The 22,355-nt window shown below is 46.5% G+C and overlaps 1 protein-coding gene across 2 annotated transcripts in view; it reads left to right on the forward strand.

Moving 5' to 3' along the window:
- CAT (catalase) overlaps nucleotides 1–16,954 on the forward strand; it is an 81,036-nt gene extending 64,082 nt beyond the window's left edge. For both annotated transcript variants that reach the window (XM_073604213.1, XM_073604212.1), the window contains 2 exons: nucleotides 13,960–14,040; nucleotides 16,739–16,954. In XM_073604213.1, the coding sequence (XP_073460314.1) occupies nucleotides 13,960–14,040; nucleotides 16,739–16,795 (138 nt within the window). In that variant the 3' untranslated portion in view covers nucleotides 16,796–16,954. The remainder of the gene's footprint in view (nucleotides 1–13,959; nucleotides 14,041–16,738) is intronic.
- Nucleotides 16,955–22,355: the final 5,401 nt, after the last annotated feature.

Below are 22,355 nucleotides of genomic sequence, written 5' to 3' on the forward strand. Positions count from 1 at the left end.
GGAGTGAGTTACATGCAGAGTTCAGGAGTGTGTTATGTACAGAGTGCAGTTCCAGGGGTGCCTTACACACAGAGTACAGATTTCAGGGGTGTGCTACATACAAAATGCAGGGTTTAGGAGTGCGCTATGTACATAATGCAAGGTTCAGTATTGCGCTATGCACATGCAGAGTTCAGGAGTGTGTTATGTACAGAGTTCAGTATTACACTGAACACTTGTACAGAGTGCAGAGTTCAGGAGTGCGTACCATACAGAGTTCAGGAGTGTGTTGCGTACAGAGTGAAGTTCCAGGGGTGTGCTATATACAGAATGCCGGTGTACTATATACAGAGTGCAGGGTTTGGGGGTGCGCTATGTACAGATGCAGAGTTCAGGGGTGCGATATGCACAGTTTGCAACACCAAAAAACCCCCTCCACCACCACCTTTCCCGGCTCTAGTAACTCCCTAATGTAGGCGGCTCTAGTACTGCACTGTGTAGGCTATCTCTACTACCCATGTGTTTGGCTCTGTTATACCTGTGTAGGTGGCTCTGCCTTGCAGGAAGGTCGTTCTGGCATCCATATTCTGGAGAACTATCCCCACCGTGAGGGATCTGTTACATCCAGAAGCCGCTGAAAGCAATGCTGACCCTTGTATACACACACAAGGCTTTTGTGTTTACAAGTGACAGCGGAGAGTGTTATTAAGTGTAAGCTGGAGTTTGGCTTTAATTTGTTAGTGTATGTCAGGTGACAGATGCACACCGTTGGGGTCAGGAGCACCGCTAACATAGTGGACCCTATGGCTGACTGCTGCAGATGGAACTCTGAGTGGTTCAGGAAAGCAGGTCCACTGGAGCACCAACATGGATCCTACTGCAAGCTAGAGCATAAGATTCCCCAGGGCGCGGAGTCTAAGAGCCAGCAGGTGTTCACCAGAGCCTCTAGTGGGGAGAATGGACTGCGCTGCAACTGGCTCCAGGTCGCGGCCCCCAGGGTCTCCTAGCTCACGCTCATGGTAGGCTACAGGAGAACAGAGGAAGCAGCAGCCCAGGACAACAAGGGATAGTCAGATAAGCCAAAGGTCGGGGCAACTAGCAGACAAGGAGAGACAGAGAACACGCCAAAGGTCAGGGTAACAAGATCGGTAACAAACAGACGTAGAGCACATGACAAGCAGGAGACAGGAAACCAAGCATACAATATTGCTCGGGCACGGCAGGCTTGGACAGCACAGTCTTAAGTAGTGTATCATGTAGAGGCTAGGGTGGAGCCACGCTGAGGGAAGATTACTTAATCATGCAGGTGTGAGAGTGCAGGCCCAAGGCTGATACACAGACCAGAGGTAAGCAGAAAGACAGGGCATGAAGGTATTACTGGTGATTCATGACAGTACCTCCCCCCCTTATGAGGCTTTCCCCTCCCCCCGCTTGGGACCAGGCTTGGAGGGGAACTTCAAATAAGCTGAACTGAAATGAAGACGAGGTGCAAAGATTTCAGATGCAGGAATCCAAGACCTCTCCTCAGGACCAAAACCTTTCCAATCCACGAGATATTGAAGAACACCTTTACAGGAATTCAGAATTTGACTAACCTTGTACTCCTGATCATCCTCAGACTGGAGCCAAGGTAGGGAGAGGACGGGAGAACTTATTGAGAACTAAGGGTTTCAGAAGGAATACATGAAAGTAGTTTGAGATCCTGAGGCTTTTAGGGATCTGGACTTTAAAAGGAACCGGATACAGCTTTGAAATTATGTTGTAAGGACCAATGACTCTTGGGGTAAATTTCATAGAAGGAACCTGGAGTCTGATGTTTCTGGTGGAAAGCCAAACTTTGTCTCCTGGCTGTAGAGGAGGCGGCTTACGCCTGCGACGGTCAGCAAAACCCTTGAATTTGTTGGAAGCTGTCTGGAGGGAATCATGAATGTCAACCCACATGGAAGTGAATGAATCCTGAACAGTAGCCAAAGCTGGGATGTCAGAAGAACAGGTCATAGGAAGAGGGAGCTGAGGATGTCTTCCATAAACAGTGACAAAGGGTGTCTTCTGAAAACTAGCGTTGACGTGATTATTGTAAGAGAAATCTGCTCACGGGAGTAGTGATGCCCAATCATCGTGATGAGCCGAGACCAAGGCACGGAGAAGACCTCTAACTCTTGATTAACCCTCTCAGTCTGACCATTGAATTGAGGTAAGAAGAGGTAAAATCCAAGGTAATGTTGAGGGATTTGCAAAAGGCTCTCCAAAAGCGAGAAGTAAACTGAACACCCCTGTCTGAAACAACATGGGAAGGGACTGCATGAAGGCGGAAAATATCTCGAACAAAAATAGGAACCAAGGCAGGAGCAGAAGGGAGACCAGGAAGAGGAATAAAATGGGCCATCATTGATCAATTACCACCCAAATGACCGTATTCTTCTCAGAAGGTGGAAGATCGGTGTTTACGTCCATGGCAATGTGAGACCAAGGCTCCTTGGGTAATGGGCAAAGGCATGAGAACACATGAGGTAGGAATGATCGACTCAGGTTCGGAGGTGGGCTCCTCATCCTGAATGTCAAAAGACCTAGAGAGTGCATCAGCCTGACTGTTGCAGGAACCTGGTTTGTATGTAATAGAAAAATTGAAACTGGAAAAGAAGACTCCACCCGGCCTGTCTGGGATATAGTCGTGTGGCATTCTTTAAAGCGGAGTTCCAACCACATATAGGATTTTTTTTTTTTAAATCATTCTCTTTCTATCTTCTAATGTTATATTAACAATCGTTATTCTTGTAAAAAGTGCCATTACTATTTAAGAAAAAATGTTACCATATAATATTTTTGCTTGGGCATTCCCATCTTAGGTGTGGGCAGGTGAAGTCCACAAGCATACACTTCCTTGGTTACAGTGCTGATGTATTACCAGCATTCGTCGGAAGTGCCCGCCCCCGTTGTGATGGCAACGAAGCCCTCAGCGATGCGCAGTGATTCCTGGGAAATGATGGAGCACTAGCGAGCACGGGTGCCGAGGGAAATGACGTCAGGCGCCTTGGAGAGGAAGAGGCAGATTACGAGGGACCCCCTAGCAACCGACCTGAAAAGGTGAGTAAAAATTATTTTTTTTTTCCCAAAGGTTGTTCCTTGTATTGAATGCAGCCAATAATGTTAGTTTTGTTTTCTGACTGGAACTCTGCTTTAAGTACTGCAGATTTTTATGGTCAGTGAAAATTGTTATGGAGTGCGGGGAACCCTCCAAGAGATGACTCCAATCCTCCAATGCCAATTTAATCGCAAGAAGTTCCCGATCACCAATAGTGTAATTTTTCTCTGCCTGAGAAATTTTTTTGGACAAAAATGCACATGGTTGACGTTTGCGCTGAAAGGATTTGAAGAAACACAGCTCCCACCCCAGTGGAGGAAGCGTCCACTTCAATAAAAAAGGGATCCCCAGGGTTAGGTCGCCACAACAAAGGTCCAGAAACAAAAGCCTTTTTTTCAAGTTATGAAAGGCAGAGACAGCTTCAGGGGGCCACTCCTTCGCATTTGCACCCTTCTTGGTCAAGGCAATAATAGGCGCAGCAATGAAAGAGTAATTCCTAATGAACTGCCTGTAATTAGTGAACCCAAGAAAGCGCTGTGTGGCCTTGAGGCTTGCGGGAAGAGGCCACTTGGTAATGGCCGAGACCTTTCCAGGATCCATACGAAGACCCAAACTAGAGACGAAGCATCCCAAAAACAGAACCTGGAACATTCGAAAGAGCATTTCTCCAGCTTGGCATACAGATTGTTTTCTCTAAGGCACTGAAGTACAATCCGGACATGGTTTCTCTGAACAAGTAGATTTTGCTAAAAGATGAGAATGTCATCCAGATAGATGACGACAAACTGATAAAGCAGATCCCTGAAGATCTCGTTGACAGTTTTGGAACACAGCTGGGGCATTACACAGACCAAAGAGCATAACCAAGTATTCATAATGCCCATCTCTAGTGTTAAATGCAGTTTTCTATTCATCGTCCATCCGGATCAGATTGTACGCACCCCTGAGATCCAACAGTGAAAATGGAGGTGCCTTTCAATCTGTTGAACAGTTCCGGTATTAAGGTCAAGGGGTATCTGTTTTTGATTGTCAGAACGTTTAAGCCTCGATAGTCAATGCAGGGTCTTGAGGTCCCATCCTTCTTGGCTACAAAAGAGAACCCTGCTCCCGCAGGGGATGAGGATTTCTGAATGAACCCTTTCTTTAGATTCTCCGCACCATACTCAGACATGGTCTGGGTCAAGTGACAAGGGATAGGTCCAGCCCCTGGGCAGGGTTGCGCTGGGAACCAGGTCAATGGCACAGTGAAAAGGCCTGTGAGGAGGAAGTACCGCAGCCGATTTTTTTTTTTTTTTGCAGCACACATCCCGGAACTCGCTATATGGAGCAGGAAGAGCAGGAGATACTGATGTGGTGGCCACAGGAATTCTCTCCTTTGGGGGAACCTTGAGTAGGCAGGACAAGAGGGACCCCAAGCCAGGATCTGCCCAATAGTCCAATCAACCTGTGGAGAATGGAGCTGTAACCAAGGAAGGCCCAATACAATGGGGGTTGAGTCTTTAGGTAACATGAGAGAGGATGTCCACTCCTGGTGGAGTACTCCTATAGACATCTTGACAGGGAGGGTCTGGAAGCGGATGGGCCCCCCAGGAAGAACAGTACCATCAATTGCCGAGACCACCAGCGGAGTGGTGAGAGGTGAAAGAGGAATTTTAAGGGAAGATGCCCCAGTCCATGAAATTTCCAGCGCCTCAGGAATCCAGGTAGGCCGCGACTGCATGAGGGGAAGCGTTGACATGGAGGCGCACAGAAAGGAGACGGAATGATAAAGGTGATTTTCCTGGGTCCAATATGCCACCTTCCCGATGTATTAGACCTGCGTTTCTCGGACGGAGAGAGCAGGTGTCCAGAAAATGACCTTTGCCCCCACAGTAGAAACAAGCCCAGAGTTCTGTGCCTAACGCTCTTCAGGAGGTAACCTAGTCCAGTCCAGCTGCATAGGTTCCCCAGCTGGCGAGGGATGCCCCACGCATCGAAGAGGGGAGCTTGGGCTGGCTAAGAACTATGGAGTACTGAATCCTTTTCTCTAGGGTTCTCTCCTGGAAGCGAATGTCGATCTGATTGCAGAGGGAGATGACATCATCCAGACCTGAGGGAATGGTTCTCCCTGCCAACTCATCCTTCATTTCACAGCAGTTAAAATGCGAAAGTGAAGGGCATACTGTCTCACCAAAGAAGACTCTTGATGGAGACATAAAAAAGGCACTGGCCGCGGAAGAGACACGGCCTGGTTCCTCAAATATTTCAGAAGAGTTTCAGGTTGTTAGTCCAGCTAGAAACCACTGGACCATTCCTCTCCCACAGAGGGGCAGATCAAGCTAATTCCGCGTACACACGAGCGGACCTTATGGCAGACTTTGCCCGGCGGACTTTTCGACCGACTTTATGACGGACTTTCCGAATGAACGGACTTGCCTACACACAATCTACCAAAGTCCGTCGAATTCGTACGTGATGACGTACGACCGGACTAAAACAAGGAAGTTCATAGCCAGTAGCCAATAGCTGCCCTAGCGTGGCTTTTTGTCCGTCGAACTAGCATACAGACGAGCGGACTTTTTGACCGGACTCGAGTTCGACGGATAGATTTAAAACATGTTTCAAATCTAAGTCCGTCCAACTTTTGAGAAAACAAAGTCCGCTGGAGCCCACACACGATCGAATTGTCCGACGAAATCCCGTCCGCCGGGCAAAGTCTGCCGTAAAGTCCGCTCGTGTGTACGCGGCATAAAGCCTCGCTGGTCAGGAGGGAGATAATATATAGGCTACTCTTGCTCGATCAGAGGAAAAGTTTTGAGGCTGGAGCTTAAAATGGATGGTGCACTGACTAAGGAATCCCCTGCAGGCCTTGGAGTCACCAGAGAAATTAAAAGGAGCTGGTAGATGCAACAAGTTTGTGGTAGGGACCATAAGCGGAGTAGGTATGACTGCCGGCTGCGATTGAGGTTGTTGAACCTAGGATCCAAAGGAGGCCTGAAGCTGTTCAAAGTGGGAGGCCAAACCTTGCAGGAATTACATCACTTGGGTCTGATTAGACTCCTGTGTCTCGAGTCTGCAGACTACGCCCTGCAGCTGGTCAACGGCAGGTAGTGGCACATCAGCCGGGTCCATGGCCCAAGCAAACCTTCAGGTCACCTGAGGCCAGGTGACAGATACACACCGTTGGGGTCAGGAGTGCACCGCTAAGGGATAGTCAGGAGATAAGCCTAAGGTCAGTGCAACTAGCAGACAAGGAGAGACGGAGGACACGCCAAAGGTCAGGGTAACAAGCAGGCAGGGATAGTCAAAGAACAAGCCAAGATCGGTAGCAGAAACAGACGTAGAGCACACGGCAAGCAGGAGAAAGGAAACCAAACACACAATATTGCTTGGGCAAGGCAGGCTTGGACAGCACAGTGTTAAATGGTGGAGCCACGCTGAGGGAAGAGTACTTAACCATGCAGGTGTGAGAGTGCAGGCCCAAGGCTGATGCACAAACCAGAGGTAAGCAGACAGGGCATGAAGGTATTACTGGCGATTCATGACAGTGTAATTAAATCTGCTAATGCATTTAACACTACCCTACCCCCAGACTGACAATGCTGCTGTCTGCTGTGCCTCCTGTGCTCATTCCTTCAGAATTGTCTCACTAATACAGGAGGTGTTACTGGCCAGATACAGGAGGTGTTACTGACCAGATCACCAGGTGAAAACAGAGGGGAAAAAAGCTAAAGAAACTAAAATGAATGCAGCTGCCACATCTAATAATTAGTAAGCTGCAATCTATTACGTTTTTGGGTTTAGGTTTAATGCCGCTTTAAGTACAGAAAAATATGTTGAACTGCATATAATCCAGTGAGCTTGGAATGTCCATATTGGGATGATGACCCAGTACTTTTTTCTACAAAATCCCAATTAGCGTCGTCAGCCTTGCCTGCGGGACTGCAGAACTCTGCATATCCCACCCTCCCTCTGCATGCATATATTCATTTCTTCCCAGAAAAAAATTGCTGCTGCCTTGTAGGTGAAGGGGTCTTGAGAGATGCAGTACTGGGGGGTGTAATTAAAGTGTTTGTTTTTTTACATTTTTTTCATTTTGGATAGCGTAAGGGAAGGTTATAACCCCTGTCAGATTTGTTTTCGTCATCTCTGTCCCATTGCGGAGATTTCCCTTCACTTTCTGTCCCATAGCCAAACAGGAAGTTAGAGGAAATCTCTGCAAATTAAGGGAATACCTTGGGGACCCCCAAGAATACCTTGGGGACCCAACTAGTGTCCCCATTTCCCCTTTATTAATTTTCTGGGGACAACCCAAAATTTGGGATTTTCTTTTGCTTTCACTTTCATTAATAATGGTAAACGGGACAAACAGAGAGGGGTGAATCTCCCTAAGGGGGGCACAGACAGCAAAAAATCTGACATGGGTACTAATCCCTCTCAACGCTATCAAACTGAAAGAAAAGTTTTGCCTTTTAGTTATACTTTAAGCTGTTTCCTGTTAAAGCAAAAAGGTAAAAGAAAATAAACAGATAAAAATTAAATGCAAGGTATAGGGGCCTATATCTGTATACGAAAAGGGAAATATGACTCTAGGAGAATACTATTGTACTCACAGGACTCAGATTCCCACCTGGCCTGTATTTCACCAGTCTTGACAACAAAAGGAAAGGTAAAGTTGCACTTGGGCTTTAACAATTGCAATAAAACAAAGATCAATATACAATATAACACACCGGGAAGAAGTGTCATGCTTACAGTCTGAAAAGAGAACAGAAGATAGATAGCAGGGGCGGCTGGTGCTCAATATTTTGGGGGGGGTACGACAAACCAGCGCCACTCCGGTGGGAGATGGACGAACGGGAAGGCAGCGATCTTCCCCACCCCCCTGGCGGGAGTCAGACGAATGACAGGGCAAGTGACGAGTCCTGGCCGGGATAACATTCTGATCCCCCCTCCACTGTCTGAGCCAGGGAGTGCTGGATGTGGCTGCGAGTGAGCTGTCCCTGCTCCACACATTGTTCCTATTATGGCTTTCCCTCGCTCTTAGAGCCTTCTCCTCCTGGCCGAACAGGAAGTGGGTCCTAAGACTCCCTGGCCAATCGGGTCTCTGGACCCGCTTCCTGATTGGCCGGGAGGAGAATCAGGAAGACAATAGCGAATTTTAAAGCCAATTAGAGCCTCCAGCTTTAATCATCATGTACTTAAAAAAAAAAAACCATTGGAATCCATGCGTCCGGCGCCCTACGTGTAGATTAGGGACTGGGCGCATGGATAAAGGGGGCAGCATCCCTGCGCCCCTTATGGATGGGCCACCACGGATGGATGGATGGGTAGGTAGGTGAATGGAATGTAGTAAGAAAGAGTAGTAGTTGTGTTTAAAAGCAACAAGCAGCTTTCTTACTATCCCTAGATTCCTAATTTGCAGAATAACGGCTTTAAAAGTACAGGTCTTCTTTAAACCCTAATGGCAGGCAAAACTTTGTATTTCTCAGTCATTGAGGGACACAGTAAAGCCTCATACACACGATAGGACTTTGTACAAACTTTCCCGTGGATTTTTGTACAAAGGGCGTAGGCCTTAAACTAATTAAGCATACACACGGCAGGACTTTTTCATCCAACTTTCACCAAATCACGTAGTTTTTCAGCTCTTTACTGCCACTCTTTGGTCAACTTCTGTATCGGCGAGATTTGACACCTGCGAGCCCCGTCGAGGGAGCCAGCGCCGAGCTACGAGCGAGCGCCCCCCCCCCTCCCAAACCGTACCAGGCCGCATGCCCTCAACATGGGGGGCCCTGCGGCCCCCCCCACCCCAAAGCACCTTGTCCCCATGTTGATGAGGACAAGGGCCTCTTCCCGACAACCCTGGCCGTTGGTTGTCGGGGTGCGGGCGGAGGGCTTATCGAAATCCGGGAGCCCCCTTTAATGTGAATGAGTATGGGGTACATCGTACCCCTACCCATTCACCTGGGGGAAAAAGTGTCAATAAAAAAACACACTACACAGGTTTTTAAAGTAATTTATAAGGCAGCTCCGGGGGTCTTCTTCCGACTTCTCCGCTCTCTCCAGCCTCTTCTTCCGGTGTCCGGTTCTTCTCCCACTCTCCGGCCTCTTCTCCCGGGGTCCGGTTCTTCTCCCGCTCTCCGCTTCTTCTGCCGGGCTCCTCCGCTATCTTCTGCTCTTTTGCTGCTCTTTTGCTAGCGGTGGCCTGGTCTTCTCCGTCATCTTGTTCCCTCTTCTCTTGTTCTGATGTTGACACAACGCTCTCTACCGCTGTAATGCTGTGTGCGAGGCGACTTATATAGGCATGGGACGTGGTCACCGGGTGATGTCACCCAGTGACCCCGCTCCCTTATGACGTCACAGTCCCATCATGCCCCGGGACTGTGACGTCATAAGGGGGCAGGGTCACCGGGTGACATCACCCAGTGACCAAGCCCCATGCCTATATAAGTCGCCTCGCACACAGCATTACAGCGGTAGAGAGCGTTGTGTCAACATCAGAACAAGAGAAGAGGGAACAAGATGACGGAGAAGACCAGAAGACCATATAAGTCGTCGCATACCTCGCACACAGCATTACAGCAGGAGAAAGCGTCCTGTCAACATCAGAACAAGAGAAGAGGGAACAAGGCGACGGAGAAGACCGGGCCACCGCTAGCAAAAGAACGGCAAAAGAGCATAAGATAGCGGAGGAGCCCGGCAGAAGAACCAGAGAGCGGGAGAAAAACCGGACACCAGGAGAAGAGGCCGGAGAGAGCGGAGAAGTTGGAAGAAGACCCCTGAAGTCGGAAGAAGACTCCCGGAGCTGCCTAATTACTTTAAAAACCTGTGCAGTGTGTTTTTATTTTGACACTTTTTCCCCCAGGTGAATGGGTAGGAGTACGATGTACCCCATACTCATTCACATAGGGTGGGGAGCCGAGATCTGGCCAACGCGAGATGTACAGTACCCTGTCGCCGAGAACCAGCGCGATGGGATTGCGCTGGAAACATTCTCGCGGGCAGGTACTGTAGTGTGTACAAAAGTCCGATGGCTTTGTGTACAAACGATTGGACTTTGCTCCATCGGACTTTTGTTGCCGGAAAGTTTGTCCGTTCGCACAGCCAACAAAAGTCAGATGAAAACCGAAAAAGTTTGTCCGATGGAGCGTACACACGGTCGGATGTTGCCCCAAAACAGCTAATTTGCATGTTTGTTGTCAAAAAGTCCGATTGTGTGTAAGGGCCTTAAGGCTAACAACTTTGGATTATTCAGATTATACTGCTACCTACTCCTTGTCATGGTTATGCAATAGAGTTTCTTTGTCAGCTTACCTATCTCCATGTATTCCTCTCTAAAGACCAGCTGCCTCTCACCTGACTGGTTTTATAACCTCTCATCTAAGCATGGCCCCACCCCAGGCCCTATCAGGGAACCCTATATTAACCTGTGCACTGCAAGCCAGCAGTGCTGATCAACCATTGTGTGTTAGCCTCCGTGTGTACTTGCTATGTTTTCTACGTCTGATTCCTGTTAGCGACTTTGGCCTGTTCTTACTATTCCTGTCTGCTCGTGACCATGACCTTTGGCGTGTCCCCGACCATCCCTGTTTGCCTGTGACCCTGAACCTTGGCGTGAACTCTGTTGTCCTTGTCTGCTTGTGGCCCCGACCTTGGCTTGTCCCTTACTTTCCTTGTTGTTCCAGCCTGCTGCCTCCTTCCTCTTCTCCTGCAGTCTACCGTGAGCGTGAGCTGTGAGACATTGGGGGCCCTGACCTGGAGCCAGACTACAGCACAGTCCATCCTTACCACTAAAGGCTCTGGTGAACACCTGCTGGCTCTTAGACTCCGCGCCCTGGGGAATCTATGATCTAGCTCCCAGTGGGATCTATGTCAGTGATCCAGTAGACCTGCTTCCTGAACCTCCCAGGGTTCAATCCGCAGCAGTCAGTCCTAGGGTCCACTACCTAGCGGTGCACTGCTGACTCCTACAGAGTGCATCTGTCACCTAGCCTCAAGGTGACCTGACACTCCTCCTAAGAGGAGTAATGTTTTGTGTCCCTCAATGGACTCCAAGAAAAGCATTATAGGTGAGTATAAAAAGCCAGTTTTCTTTCTTGTCCATTGAGGGACACGGGAAGTCAGTCCTCCTATTGGTGGCAGTATTACCCAAAGGTGATAGACTTTCTGTGCACCTCTCCAAGAAAATAATTTTTACAGCGAGTATAAAAATCGTTTTTTTTTTTTTATTTTCAATAGTAGTGAGGGATGGTTCAACTTTATCAGGTTTTCTCAAGAGGAGATTTTTCTTATCTTTCTATTCTGTTTTGACCGGTTAGGCAGTGAGGGTAAATCTCCCACACATGAACCATTTTATAAAATTCTGGCAAAGGTTCTAAACCTTCCTCACTGCACTGGAAAATATGTTTTGTTTGCTATCTGCATCTACTTTGGGAAAATAGAAATTATACCTGTGCTCAAGTCCCAATAGCATCTGTATGTCTACATGTATACGTGTATGATCCATCAGGTGCTAAAGCGGTGTGGCCATGAGTTAGCACAAATTCTGGATGAACCTTCTGTACACTGCTATACACCATTTCTAGAAAACTTTACATAAAAACAGGGATTTTTAGTTCATATACATTGCAATGCATGTTTAACCACTTCCCATCCGCCGTATGCAGAATGAGGGCTGGAAAGTGGTTCAGTTATCCTGGCTGGGCGTCAAATGATGTCCAGCAGGATAACAAGCCAGCATGCACCCGCGGGTGCCTGCAGCGCAGCGATCGGTGGTGGGGTGTGTCAGTCTGACACACTGCATCTCCTATCTTGGTAAAGAGCTTCTGACGTAGGCTCTTTACACTGGACGCAGCTGATCACATGGTAAATAGGAAGAGCCGTTTATTGGCTTTTCCTCCACTCGCACTGACAGACACGAGTAGAGGCGAGCCGATCGGCTGCTCTCCTGACAGGGGGGGTCTGCGCTGATTATCAGCGCAGCCCCCCATGAGGATGCCCACCTAGTGATGCCTGCCAATGCCACCTATCGGTGCCCATCAGAGCTGCCTATGAGTGCCACCTATCAGTGCTGCATACAAGTGCTTCATCCGTGTCACTATCAGTGCCTGTCAGTGCAGCTTCATCAGTGCCCATCAGTGAAGGATAAAACTTATTTATTTACGTTTTGTAACAAAACAAACTTTTTTTTTTTTTCTTCAAAATTTTCTGTTTTTTTTTTATTTGTAGGGAAAAAAATAAAAATTTCCAGTGGTGATCAAATACCATCAAAAGAAAGCTCTATTTGTGGAGAAAAAAAAGATTAAAAAAAATCTAGTTTGGGTACAGTGTTGCATGACCGCGCAATTGTCATTCAAAATGCGACAGCGCTGAAAGCTGAAAATTGGTCTGGGCAGGAAGGGGGGGTGTGCCCAGTAAGTGGTTAAGCTGGCAAACTGCATCAAAGTAATCCCTCTCTGGCCAGTCTCTACTCTACTCTACTCTGCAACATGCAAAATACTTACTTGTTTGTAGCATATTTCATCGGATATAGTGTCAATATGAGGCAGGTAAACACAAGTTGTAGGAGAGCTACAGGTTCAGATCTGGTCACTAACCTGCAATGCAAGAGAAGTAAGGCATACCTGTGCTCAAATCCAAATGACTTCTACATGTATATAATCCATTGGGTGCTAAAGGGGTGGGACCGCGCCTTACCACTAAAAATGATACACACTGTTATGCACCCTTTCTAGCAAACTTTGCATAAAAACAGGGGATTTTAGTTCGCATAAATTACAATGCATATTTATGCTGGCCAACTGCATCAAAGTAATTCTCTCTGGCCAGTCCCTACTCTACTCTGCAACATGCAAATACTTTGGGAAGCTATTCCTTCACTTTCAATGATGTCTTATATCTATCTGCTAAATAAACAGAAAGGGGAGAGATTTTCCCTCACTTCCTGCTTTGCCTGCCACCCAACAAATGGACAGGAAGTAAGGAGAAATTTCCAGCATAGGGACAGAAACAATAACACAATGGTAATAGGGATCCTAACCCTTCTGGGCACTTTCACACTGGGGAGGTGAGAGCGTCGGCGATAAAACGCCGCTAGTTTTTGCGGCGCTTTACCGTCGTTTTAGCAGTGCTTGTCGGCCGATAGAGGGGCGCTTTTAACCCCCTGCTAGCGGCCGACGAAGGATTTCATAGCGCCCACAAAGCGCCGCTGCCGAAGCGCTTTGCAGGCGCTTCGGCAGCGCTGCCCATTGATTTTAATGGGCAGGGCGTTCTAGGAGCAGTGTATACACTGCTCTTAAAATGCCCCAAAGATGCTGCTTTCAGGACATTTTTTAAAGTCCCACAAGCACACCACTCCAGTGTGAAAGCACTCAGGCTTTCACACTGGAGTGACAGGAGATGCGCTTTACAGGCGCTATTTTTGGCGCTAAAATGCCTGTAAAGTGCCTCAGTGTGAAAGTGGCCTTACTCTTTCCAAAAGTTTTAATGTTTAAATGTCTAAAATGTTTTAAAGCCCTTTCACACTGACAGCGCGGCCGTGTTAGCGCTAAAGTGCCGCTAGTTTTATCGGCGCTTTACCATCAATTTAGAGGCGATTTTCACCCGCTAGCGGGGCGCTTTTAACCCCGGCTAACGGCAAAATAAAGGGTTAAAAGCGCCGTTGCCGAGGATTTCAATGGGCAGGGGCGCTTTAGGACACTGCTCCTAAAGCGCCCCAAAGATGCTGCTTGCAGGACTTTTTTTTCTTTTAACGTCCTGCCAGCGCAGCGCCCCAGTGTGAAAGCACTTGGGCTCTCACACTGGTACTGCAGATGAGGCATTTTTAGCGCTAAAGCACCTGAAAAACGCATCCAATGTGAAAGGGGTCTAACTATCTCCATCGGACAACTAAAAGGTATTCTGTATATGTTTCCCAGGTAAAGAATTTCACTGATGTGCACCCTGACTACGGAGCCCGAGTTTTGTCTGAACTTGAAAACCTCGGAGCAGCAAAACAGGTAAAATAAACTTTTAACATTGAAACAACATAACTCTGATACTGGAGAGATAGTAGAGTGGTAATGTAAAACAGGTTCCAGGAGCTCTGAGGAACCCTCTGGTCTTCATATATTAAAGAGTTGTACAATGGGGCTGACAATTATATTTAGACTAGTGTTCCCCAACCAGTGGCTTGGGAGCCAAAAGTCTTTGCATTAGGGATGGAGGCACACCGCATATGAGCCTCATTTAAAGTCCCAATTCCCCCTTCTCTTTTTTTTTGGGAGCCAAATGTAAGCATTTTGTAGTTTGAAGATCAAAGCTCTAAAACCCTTAAACTCCCATGTTTTTAAATGGTGGCCTGTAGGCAGGTGCAATCTATTTTCTCCACTGCAGGTGGCACACATCCAATAGCGACAATGCAGATGGAGAAGGAATTAGAGAGCAGCCTCATTCCTCTATGATCACCTCAGTCATAGAGAGGCAGCATCCAAACGCTGGCATCCCATATGACTTTGGCGGCCATCTTGGGTCAGGCAGAGTCTATTTAAGACCCCGATTCCCAGATTTGGCGTGCACTCTGCATGTGGATAGAGTAGGGACAGGTCACCCATCAGTTAGGGACAATGCTTGGCATTAGGGAGAAGTTCTTGACGAGTAGGGAAAGTAGGGAAAGTGCAGAGATAAGCCATCCTTCCTGGAAGCCTCCCCATTTGGGTATGGATCGGCCAGTCTGCTTTCCGCTCCTCTAGACAGATGCTGTCAGCACACCTGAGACCTACTGCTACTACTCGCTGTACATTCTGTGAGTGCGCCCGGTCAGGGTTGTTCTCCCGCCGGGCTTGTGCATTACTGAACTTCAATTTCAGTACAATTTTGTTTTCTGCATCTGGGCTCAGAGTGTTTACTGCACTGCCGCCCACTCTGCACCTACTATATCCACAGGCCATTCACATATAAGCACTCAGGTGCCTGTAGCTCCATGTCTGATGCTCCAAAAGATACATGAGCTAGTTACAAAGCAAATTTGGGATTTTTTGGTCTTCTGGATTTTAATGTCTATAAATGTGCAAAATAGTTTTTTTTTTTTTTTTTCTGCTTTCCATTGGCTAAAAGAAAAATGCCTAAAACTTGAATACACGTGTAAACGCTTCAAATATGCATCTAAAATGCTTGCTTACACACCCAGAAATGCTTAGTTAAAAATGCCTGAAATGTGTGAAGCCAGCCTTGGCGTGTAGGTTAGTGATGGTTAAATCACTTCATATAGGGGGTCTCATGTGTGGCCCCTGATAGCACCAAAGGGCAGGAACATAGGTGTGCGCAGCCTTTTGCATTAGGGTGTGCACCCTAAAGCTCAAACACACGTGTGCTTGTGTCTACATACAGTATATATGATTCTCCCTGCTTGCACAGTGAAAGAAGCGTGTAAACGCTTCTCTTATGGCAGAGCTGAGGTCTTTCCCATCTTCCTTCCACCACACAGAACAATAATGCTAATACACTTGGGGTGATTAGTGTGCCCAGGCACATCCGACACACCCTGTGCGCACGCCTATGCATATAATATTTGGTTAATGTAATATTTAATAAAGACTGCAAACATGCAACAAGAGATGGTCAGAGACTGCGAACATGCAATAGGAGATGCTCAGAGACGGCAGACATCCAATAGGAGGTGGTAAGAGACTGCAGGCTTGCAACATGAGATGGTCAGAGACTGCAAACATGCTATAAGAGAGATTATATAATCTCTATCTCTTATAGCATGTTTGCAGTCTCTGACCACCTCCTGTTGCATGCCTTCTTTCTCTGGCCACCTCCTGTTGCATGCCTGCAGTCTCTGGCCACCTCCTGTTGCATGCCTGCCGTCTCTGGCCATCTCCTGTTGCATGCCTGCAGTCTCTGGCCACCTCCTGTTGCATGCCTGCAGTCTCTGGCCACCTCCTGTTGCATGCCTGCCGTCTCTGGCCACCTCCTGTTGCATGCCTGCCGTCTCTGGCCATCTCCTGTTGCATGCCTGCAGTCTCTGGCCACCTCCTGTTGCATGCCTACCATCTCTGGCCACCTCCTGTTGCATGCCTGCCGTCTCTGGCCATCTCCTGTTGCATGCCTGCAGTCTCTGGCCACCTCCTGTTGCATGCCTACCATCTCTGGCCACCTCCTCTGGCATGCCTGCAGTCTCTGGCCACCTCCTGTTGCATGCCTGCCGTCTCTGGCCACCTCCTGTTGCATGCCTGCCGTCTCTGGCCACCTCCTGTTGCATGCCTGCCGTCTCTGGCCATCTCCTGTTGCATGCCTGCAGTCTCTGGCCACCTCCTGTTGCATGCCTACCATCTCTGGCCACCTCCTGTTGCATGCCTGCCGTCTCTGGCCACCTCCTGTTGCATGCCTGCCATCTCTGGCCACCTCCTGTTGCATGCCTGCAGTCTCTGGTCACCTCCTGTTGCATGCCTGCTGTCTCTGGCCACCTCCTGTTGCATGCCTGCAGTCTCTGACAGATTTATTTAGCCTTTTGTTCAGCGAAAATTAAGTTCAGCTCTTTGGTGATGTCAGGGACCGAAATATGAGGCCCCCTATATCAAATAAGTTGACCTCCACTGGTCTAGATTGTCCCCACAGGGATCACTATTTGCACACCCTCTGCCTATTAAAGACATACATGTGATATTAATTTCTATAACCATAATGTTAACTTGTCTGTCCTCCCTTGTCTAGGGCAAACAGAAGCAGCCAGAACAGGCACCAGTACTCCGTCAGGTCAACCTCTTCTGAGATCATGTGGCAATGCACAGACACCTTTCTCCTCAAAATGTATTTATATATCTATAAATCTACAGTATATTTGAAGCTGAACTCCAGGAAGATATAAAAGGCACACATTCGTGTTCTGTAATCCTTATTACATCATTAAAATTATTTTTATAAATTCAAGGTGTGTGTGTGTGTGTAAAACTAAATTTTAACTTGTATTAACTACCTAGAGCACCTGTACAGCAGAGCTAAGACTTGGAAAGAAAGAAGCAGCACAAGGAGCCAATTGGTTGTGCTACAGTCAAAGCAGATGCTGACAGAGGGAGGAAGCAAAGTGATGGAGAGATGGGCTCATCGGAGTGCTTTTCTTTTTTCTTTTTATGATCCAGTCACAGGGTGGGGAGGGGACCTGCAAGTGAAACTGCAGCAGTGATAGATCAGGTCTCGTTCACTGGCAGACAGGGCTCTGCTGTGTGAATTCTGAGTGGTTCTTGAGATTTTAATTTAAAATGAGTTATTTAAAAAGGCTTTTCTGCTTTACCTGTACAGTGCATCTGGAAAGTAGTCACAGTGCTTCACTTTTTCCACATTTTGTTATATTACAGCCTTATTCCAAAATGGATTAAATGCATTATTTTCCTCCAATTCTACAAACTATACCCCATGATGACAACGTGAAAGAAGTTTGTTTAAAATCTCTGCAAATTTATTCAAAATAAAAAAGGAAAAAAATCCCATGTACAGAAGTATTCACAGCCTTCGCCATGACACTCAAAATTGAGCTCAGGTGCATCCCGTTTCCACTGATCATCCTTTGAGATGTTTCTACAACCTGATTGGAGTTCACCTGTGGCAAATTCAGTTGATTGGACATGATTTGGAAAGGCACACATCTGTCTATATAAGGTTCCACAGTTAACAGTGCATGTCAGAGCACAAACCAAGCCATGAATTCCAAGGAATTGTCTGTAGACCTCTGAAACAGGATTGTCGCGAGACACAGATCTGGGGAAGGGTACAGAAAAATTTCTGCAACATTGAAGGTCCCAGTGAGCACAGTGGCCTCCATTATCCGTAAATGGAAGAAGTTTGAACCACCAGGACTTATTCTAGAGCGGGCCGCCCAGCCAAACTGAGTGATCGGAGGAGAAGGGCCTTTGTCAGGGAGGTGACCAAGAACCCCGATGGTCACTCTGACAGAGCTCCAGTGTTTCTCTGTGGAGAGAGGAGAACCTTCCAGAAGAACAATCATCTCTGCAGCACTCCACCAATCAGGTCTGTATGGTAGAGTGGCCAGACAGAAGCCACTCCACAGGAAAAGTCACATGGCAGCCCACCTGGAGTTTGCCAAAAGGTACCTGAAGGACTCTCAGACCATGGGAAATGAAATTCTCTGGTCTGATGAAACAAAGATTGAACTCTTTGGCCTGAATGGCAAGCGTCATGTCTGGAGGAAACCAGGCACCGCTCATCACCTGGCCAATACCATCCCTACAGTGAAGCATGGTGGTGGCAGCATCATGCTGTGGGAATGTTTTTAAGCGGCATAACTAGGAGACTAGTCAGGATCGAGGGGAAGATGAATGCAGCAATGTACAGAGACATCCTTAAAGAAAACCTGCTCTGGACCTCAGAATGGGGCGAAGATTTATCTTCCAACAGGACAACGACCCTAAGCACACAGCCAAGATAACAAAGAAGTGGATATGGGACAACTCTGGGGCCAGAGTGGCCCAGCCAGGGCCCAGACTTAAACCCGATTTGAACATCTCTGGAGAGATCCGAAAATATGTGTGCCATGCTTGTTGCATCATACTAAAAAAGACTTGAGGCTGTAATTGGTGCCAAAGGTGCTTCAACAAAGTATTTAGTAAAAGTTGTGAATACTTAGGTACATGGGATTTTTTTTCCTTTTTATAAAAAAAAAAAAAAAAAAATTGCAAAGATTTCAAACTACTTTTACGTTGTCATTATGGGGGTATTGTTTGTAGAATTTTTAGGAAAATAATGAATTTAATCCATTTTGGAATAAGGCTGTAACATAACAAAACGTGGAAAAAGTGAAGCGCTGTGAATACTTTCACTGTATATCCCCTTGCCTGAAAGATACATTTTACACATCCTGGAGGTTCTAATACTCTCTGGTGCATAGCACTAATCCATTAATATAGGTTTTCCTGCTTACTGGTGGGTAAGCATCAGTCCAGCAGGTCAAAAACTCCTCTAATAATGGTATTATTTTTCATATACCAGAAATAACTCACCATGGCAATACAGTTAAAGATATGGATTTGTAAAGCTTCAAGATGTGGAGGGTGATGGACCATCCAGCACCCAGCATGGATGCTTCCATCATTATACAGCTTCCTCCAGTCTGGAACCAGGTATTATAGCTGAGCACCCAAGAAATAGATGACATTAGCTTAGGTGGAAACTGGAACTCACTTTATTGTAAACTCACACAGAATATAGTATATACCATGCAAGATCCGATTAGGAGTTTGATCACATTATCCTAACCAATGCAAACTGTAAACAGCACATCTAAGGAACAGCTGCCATAAACATCAATGTAATTAAACAGTAAGATCTTCAACATAAACATGTAACATCCCACAATGGTTCAATAACCAGGTAAATTGGACACAATATTAATCATATCTCCAACTCCAAGAGATTAGCAGACAGACAGAAACGATAGGTGACTCAATTAACAACGGGAATTCACACATAGGAGGCACACAATGGGAGAGACATGCTTTACAATAAACAGATTATAGCAGGAGACCCCAGCATCAGGTTGTTTTGAGCTGATTATATTAACATCTGCTCTGAGTCTCACAGTCTAATGCAGTCATTGCAGGTTTAGGAGCAAAGGTCCCAAATCTGTGTGTTTCGGGGAGACATGGACCCGAATCCAAAGCAAGACCACTCCAAGGATCCCCCAGGCACACACCTCCCAAAGAGTAGTGCTCCCTTAAAAGCCAGGGCCCATAGTCAGTAGGCAAGAGGCCACCCTGCAGTCCCCTCCAAAAGCCCCTGTCCCGTTTGGGTCTGTCACATGGAGGAATGACTGACTCAAAATAAAATAAAAAAACGGATTCCCAACCATGAAATTCAACTTACATCTAGGGTTTGAATGGATCAACATCAACACAAGAAACAACTTAACTTTTATTACATCCCCCAGAACTACATCTCTCAAGAGCCCTTTTCCTACACACAGTATATAGTCAGGGCAACATCATTGTAAAACATACATTTATAATATCCAATCGTAAGAAGTCACATGAGTCACCTGAAAATATATTATTGTGACCAGTTGTACACAAGCAACACTTCCCTCCAACCATCAGTGAAAAAAAGCTGCCCACACCACCCTATAGATAGTGGGTGGAGTTTATATTGATGTGACCTCCAATGCTGTTTGTCTTGATTGGATGTTTATAAATGTTTGTTTTACAATGATTGATGTTTGGTGATAGCTGTGATTATTTAAAGTGGTTGTAAAGGCAGAAAGTTTTTTTTTTTTTATCCTAATGCATTAAGATAAAAAAAAACCCTTCTGTGTGCAGCAGCCCCTCTAATGCAGCGTACACCCGGTCAGACTTTTTGACCGGACCGAGTCCGGCGGACAATCTGATTGTGTGTGGGCTTCATCGGACCTTTAGTGGACTTTTCCAGTCGAAAATCTGACAGACTTTAGATTTGAAACATGCTTTAAATCTTTACGTCGTAACTCCGCCGGACCCAGAAATCCGCTCGTCTGTATGCTAGTCCGAAGGACAAAAAACGACGCTAGGGCAGCTATTGGCTACTGGCTATCAACTTCCTCATTTTAGTCCGGTCGTACGTCATCACGTACGAATCCGTTGGACTTTGGTATGATCGTGTGTAGGCAAGTCCGTTTGTTAAAAAGTCCGTCGGAAGTGCGTCAAAAGTCCGTTGAAAGTCCATCGGAAAGTCAGACGGACCAGTCCGGTCATAAAGTCTGACCGTGTGTACACGGCATTATACTTACCTGAGCCCCATCTCTATCCAGTGATGTTTCAGGAGAGACTCGGCCGTCTGGGACTCTCCATCCTGATTGGCTGGGACACAGCACGTGGTGCCATTGGCTTCCGCTGCTTTCAATCAAAGTTAGTTAGCCATTGAGAGAGAGCAGTGGGGTCAAACCATGGCTCCGTGTCTTAATGGACACAGGGAGCTGCGGCTCGGCTAGGGTGTCCCCATAGCAAACTGCTGCTTGCTGTGGGGGCACTCAACAGGAGGGAGGGACCTGAGAAGGGGAGGAGCCAGGCTGCTCTGTGCAAAACCACTACACAGAGCAGGTAAGTATAAAAAATTTTTGTTATTATTTAAAGAAAAAAAAAAAGGAGACTTTAGTATCAGTTAGTTTAAGGGATCTTTTGGCCATTCAATTTCTGTACTCAGTGCTTGAAAAAGAGCCTGTGGCTCAAAATGCTGCATTTCTTTATGGAGAATTTTGCACTTTGATGCTGCCCATCTGCTTTGCCCAAAAATAATGTTATAAGAATTATCATGGTTCATAAACCCTCGGTGCGGATTACTTTTTGTTGGAGGTTGTTTGCCTAAGTCTCATGCCATTAGGCAGTCATCCTTTTGCATAAGGCATCTAAAAAATTTGGATTGGAGTGCACTTCACCGTATGAAAAGTTGTAGCTACATAATAAATGTTTTCTAAAATAAATATGCGTGTGGTTTGTTGACTTCAGATGTCTTGAAATGAGGGAATCAGATAATTCCACAGCAATCAATCCATGACTGTATACCTTCATTGAGGTCTGACATCCACATTGCACGTCTTCCAACCAATGGGCACGTCACCTAGCTCATCACTGTACCAATCGCTCTACTCACAAATCACACTGCATTCAACAACTGGAGCAAACGGCTACACGCTCCTTTTTTCTTTTCAAACACTCCACTTGTATAACCTCTGATGTGTTCTATACAATTAAGCCCCAGTAGAGGGTGAAACGCGTCATAGAAGGAAGACATGGCATGCAACTGTGCCATTTGCACACTAACATTTTGCAGTGCGGAGGAAGAAGCAATCTATGGCTTTACATTTGTTCATCTTGTAAAGGGGAGATGATAGAACCCAAAGGTTCGTACTGTAAAGGGGAGATGAGAAAGCCCAAAGGGTAATATTATAAAGGGGAAATGATAGAGTCCAAAGGTTATATTGTAAGGGAGAGATGATAGAGGCCAAAGGTTCATATTGTAAAGGGGATATGATAAAGCCTAAAGGTTCATATAGTAAAGGGAGAGATGATAGAGCTCAAATGTTTATATTGTAAAGTAGGGATGAGCCGAACACCCCCCCGGTTCGGTTAGCAGCAGAACATGCGAACAGGCAAAAAATTAATGCGAACACCATTAAAGTCTATGGGACGCGGAACGTAAAAAATCAAAAGTGCTCATTTTAAAAGCTTATATGCAATTTATTGCCATAAAGTGTTTGGGGACCCGGGTCCTGCCCTAGGTGACATGTATCAATACAAAAAAAATTTTTTTTAAACGCCCGTTTTTTTGGGAGCAGTGATTTTAATAATGC

The sequence above is a fragment of the Aquarana catesbeiana genome, linkage group LG11 (assembly GCF_042186555.1).
Source record: "Aquarana catesbeiana isolate 2022-GZ linkage group LG11, ASM4218655v1, whole genome shotgun sequence".
NCBI lineage: Eukaryota > Metazoa > Chordata > Amphibia > Anura > Ranidae > Aquarana > Aquarana catesbeiana.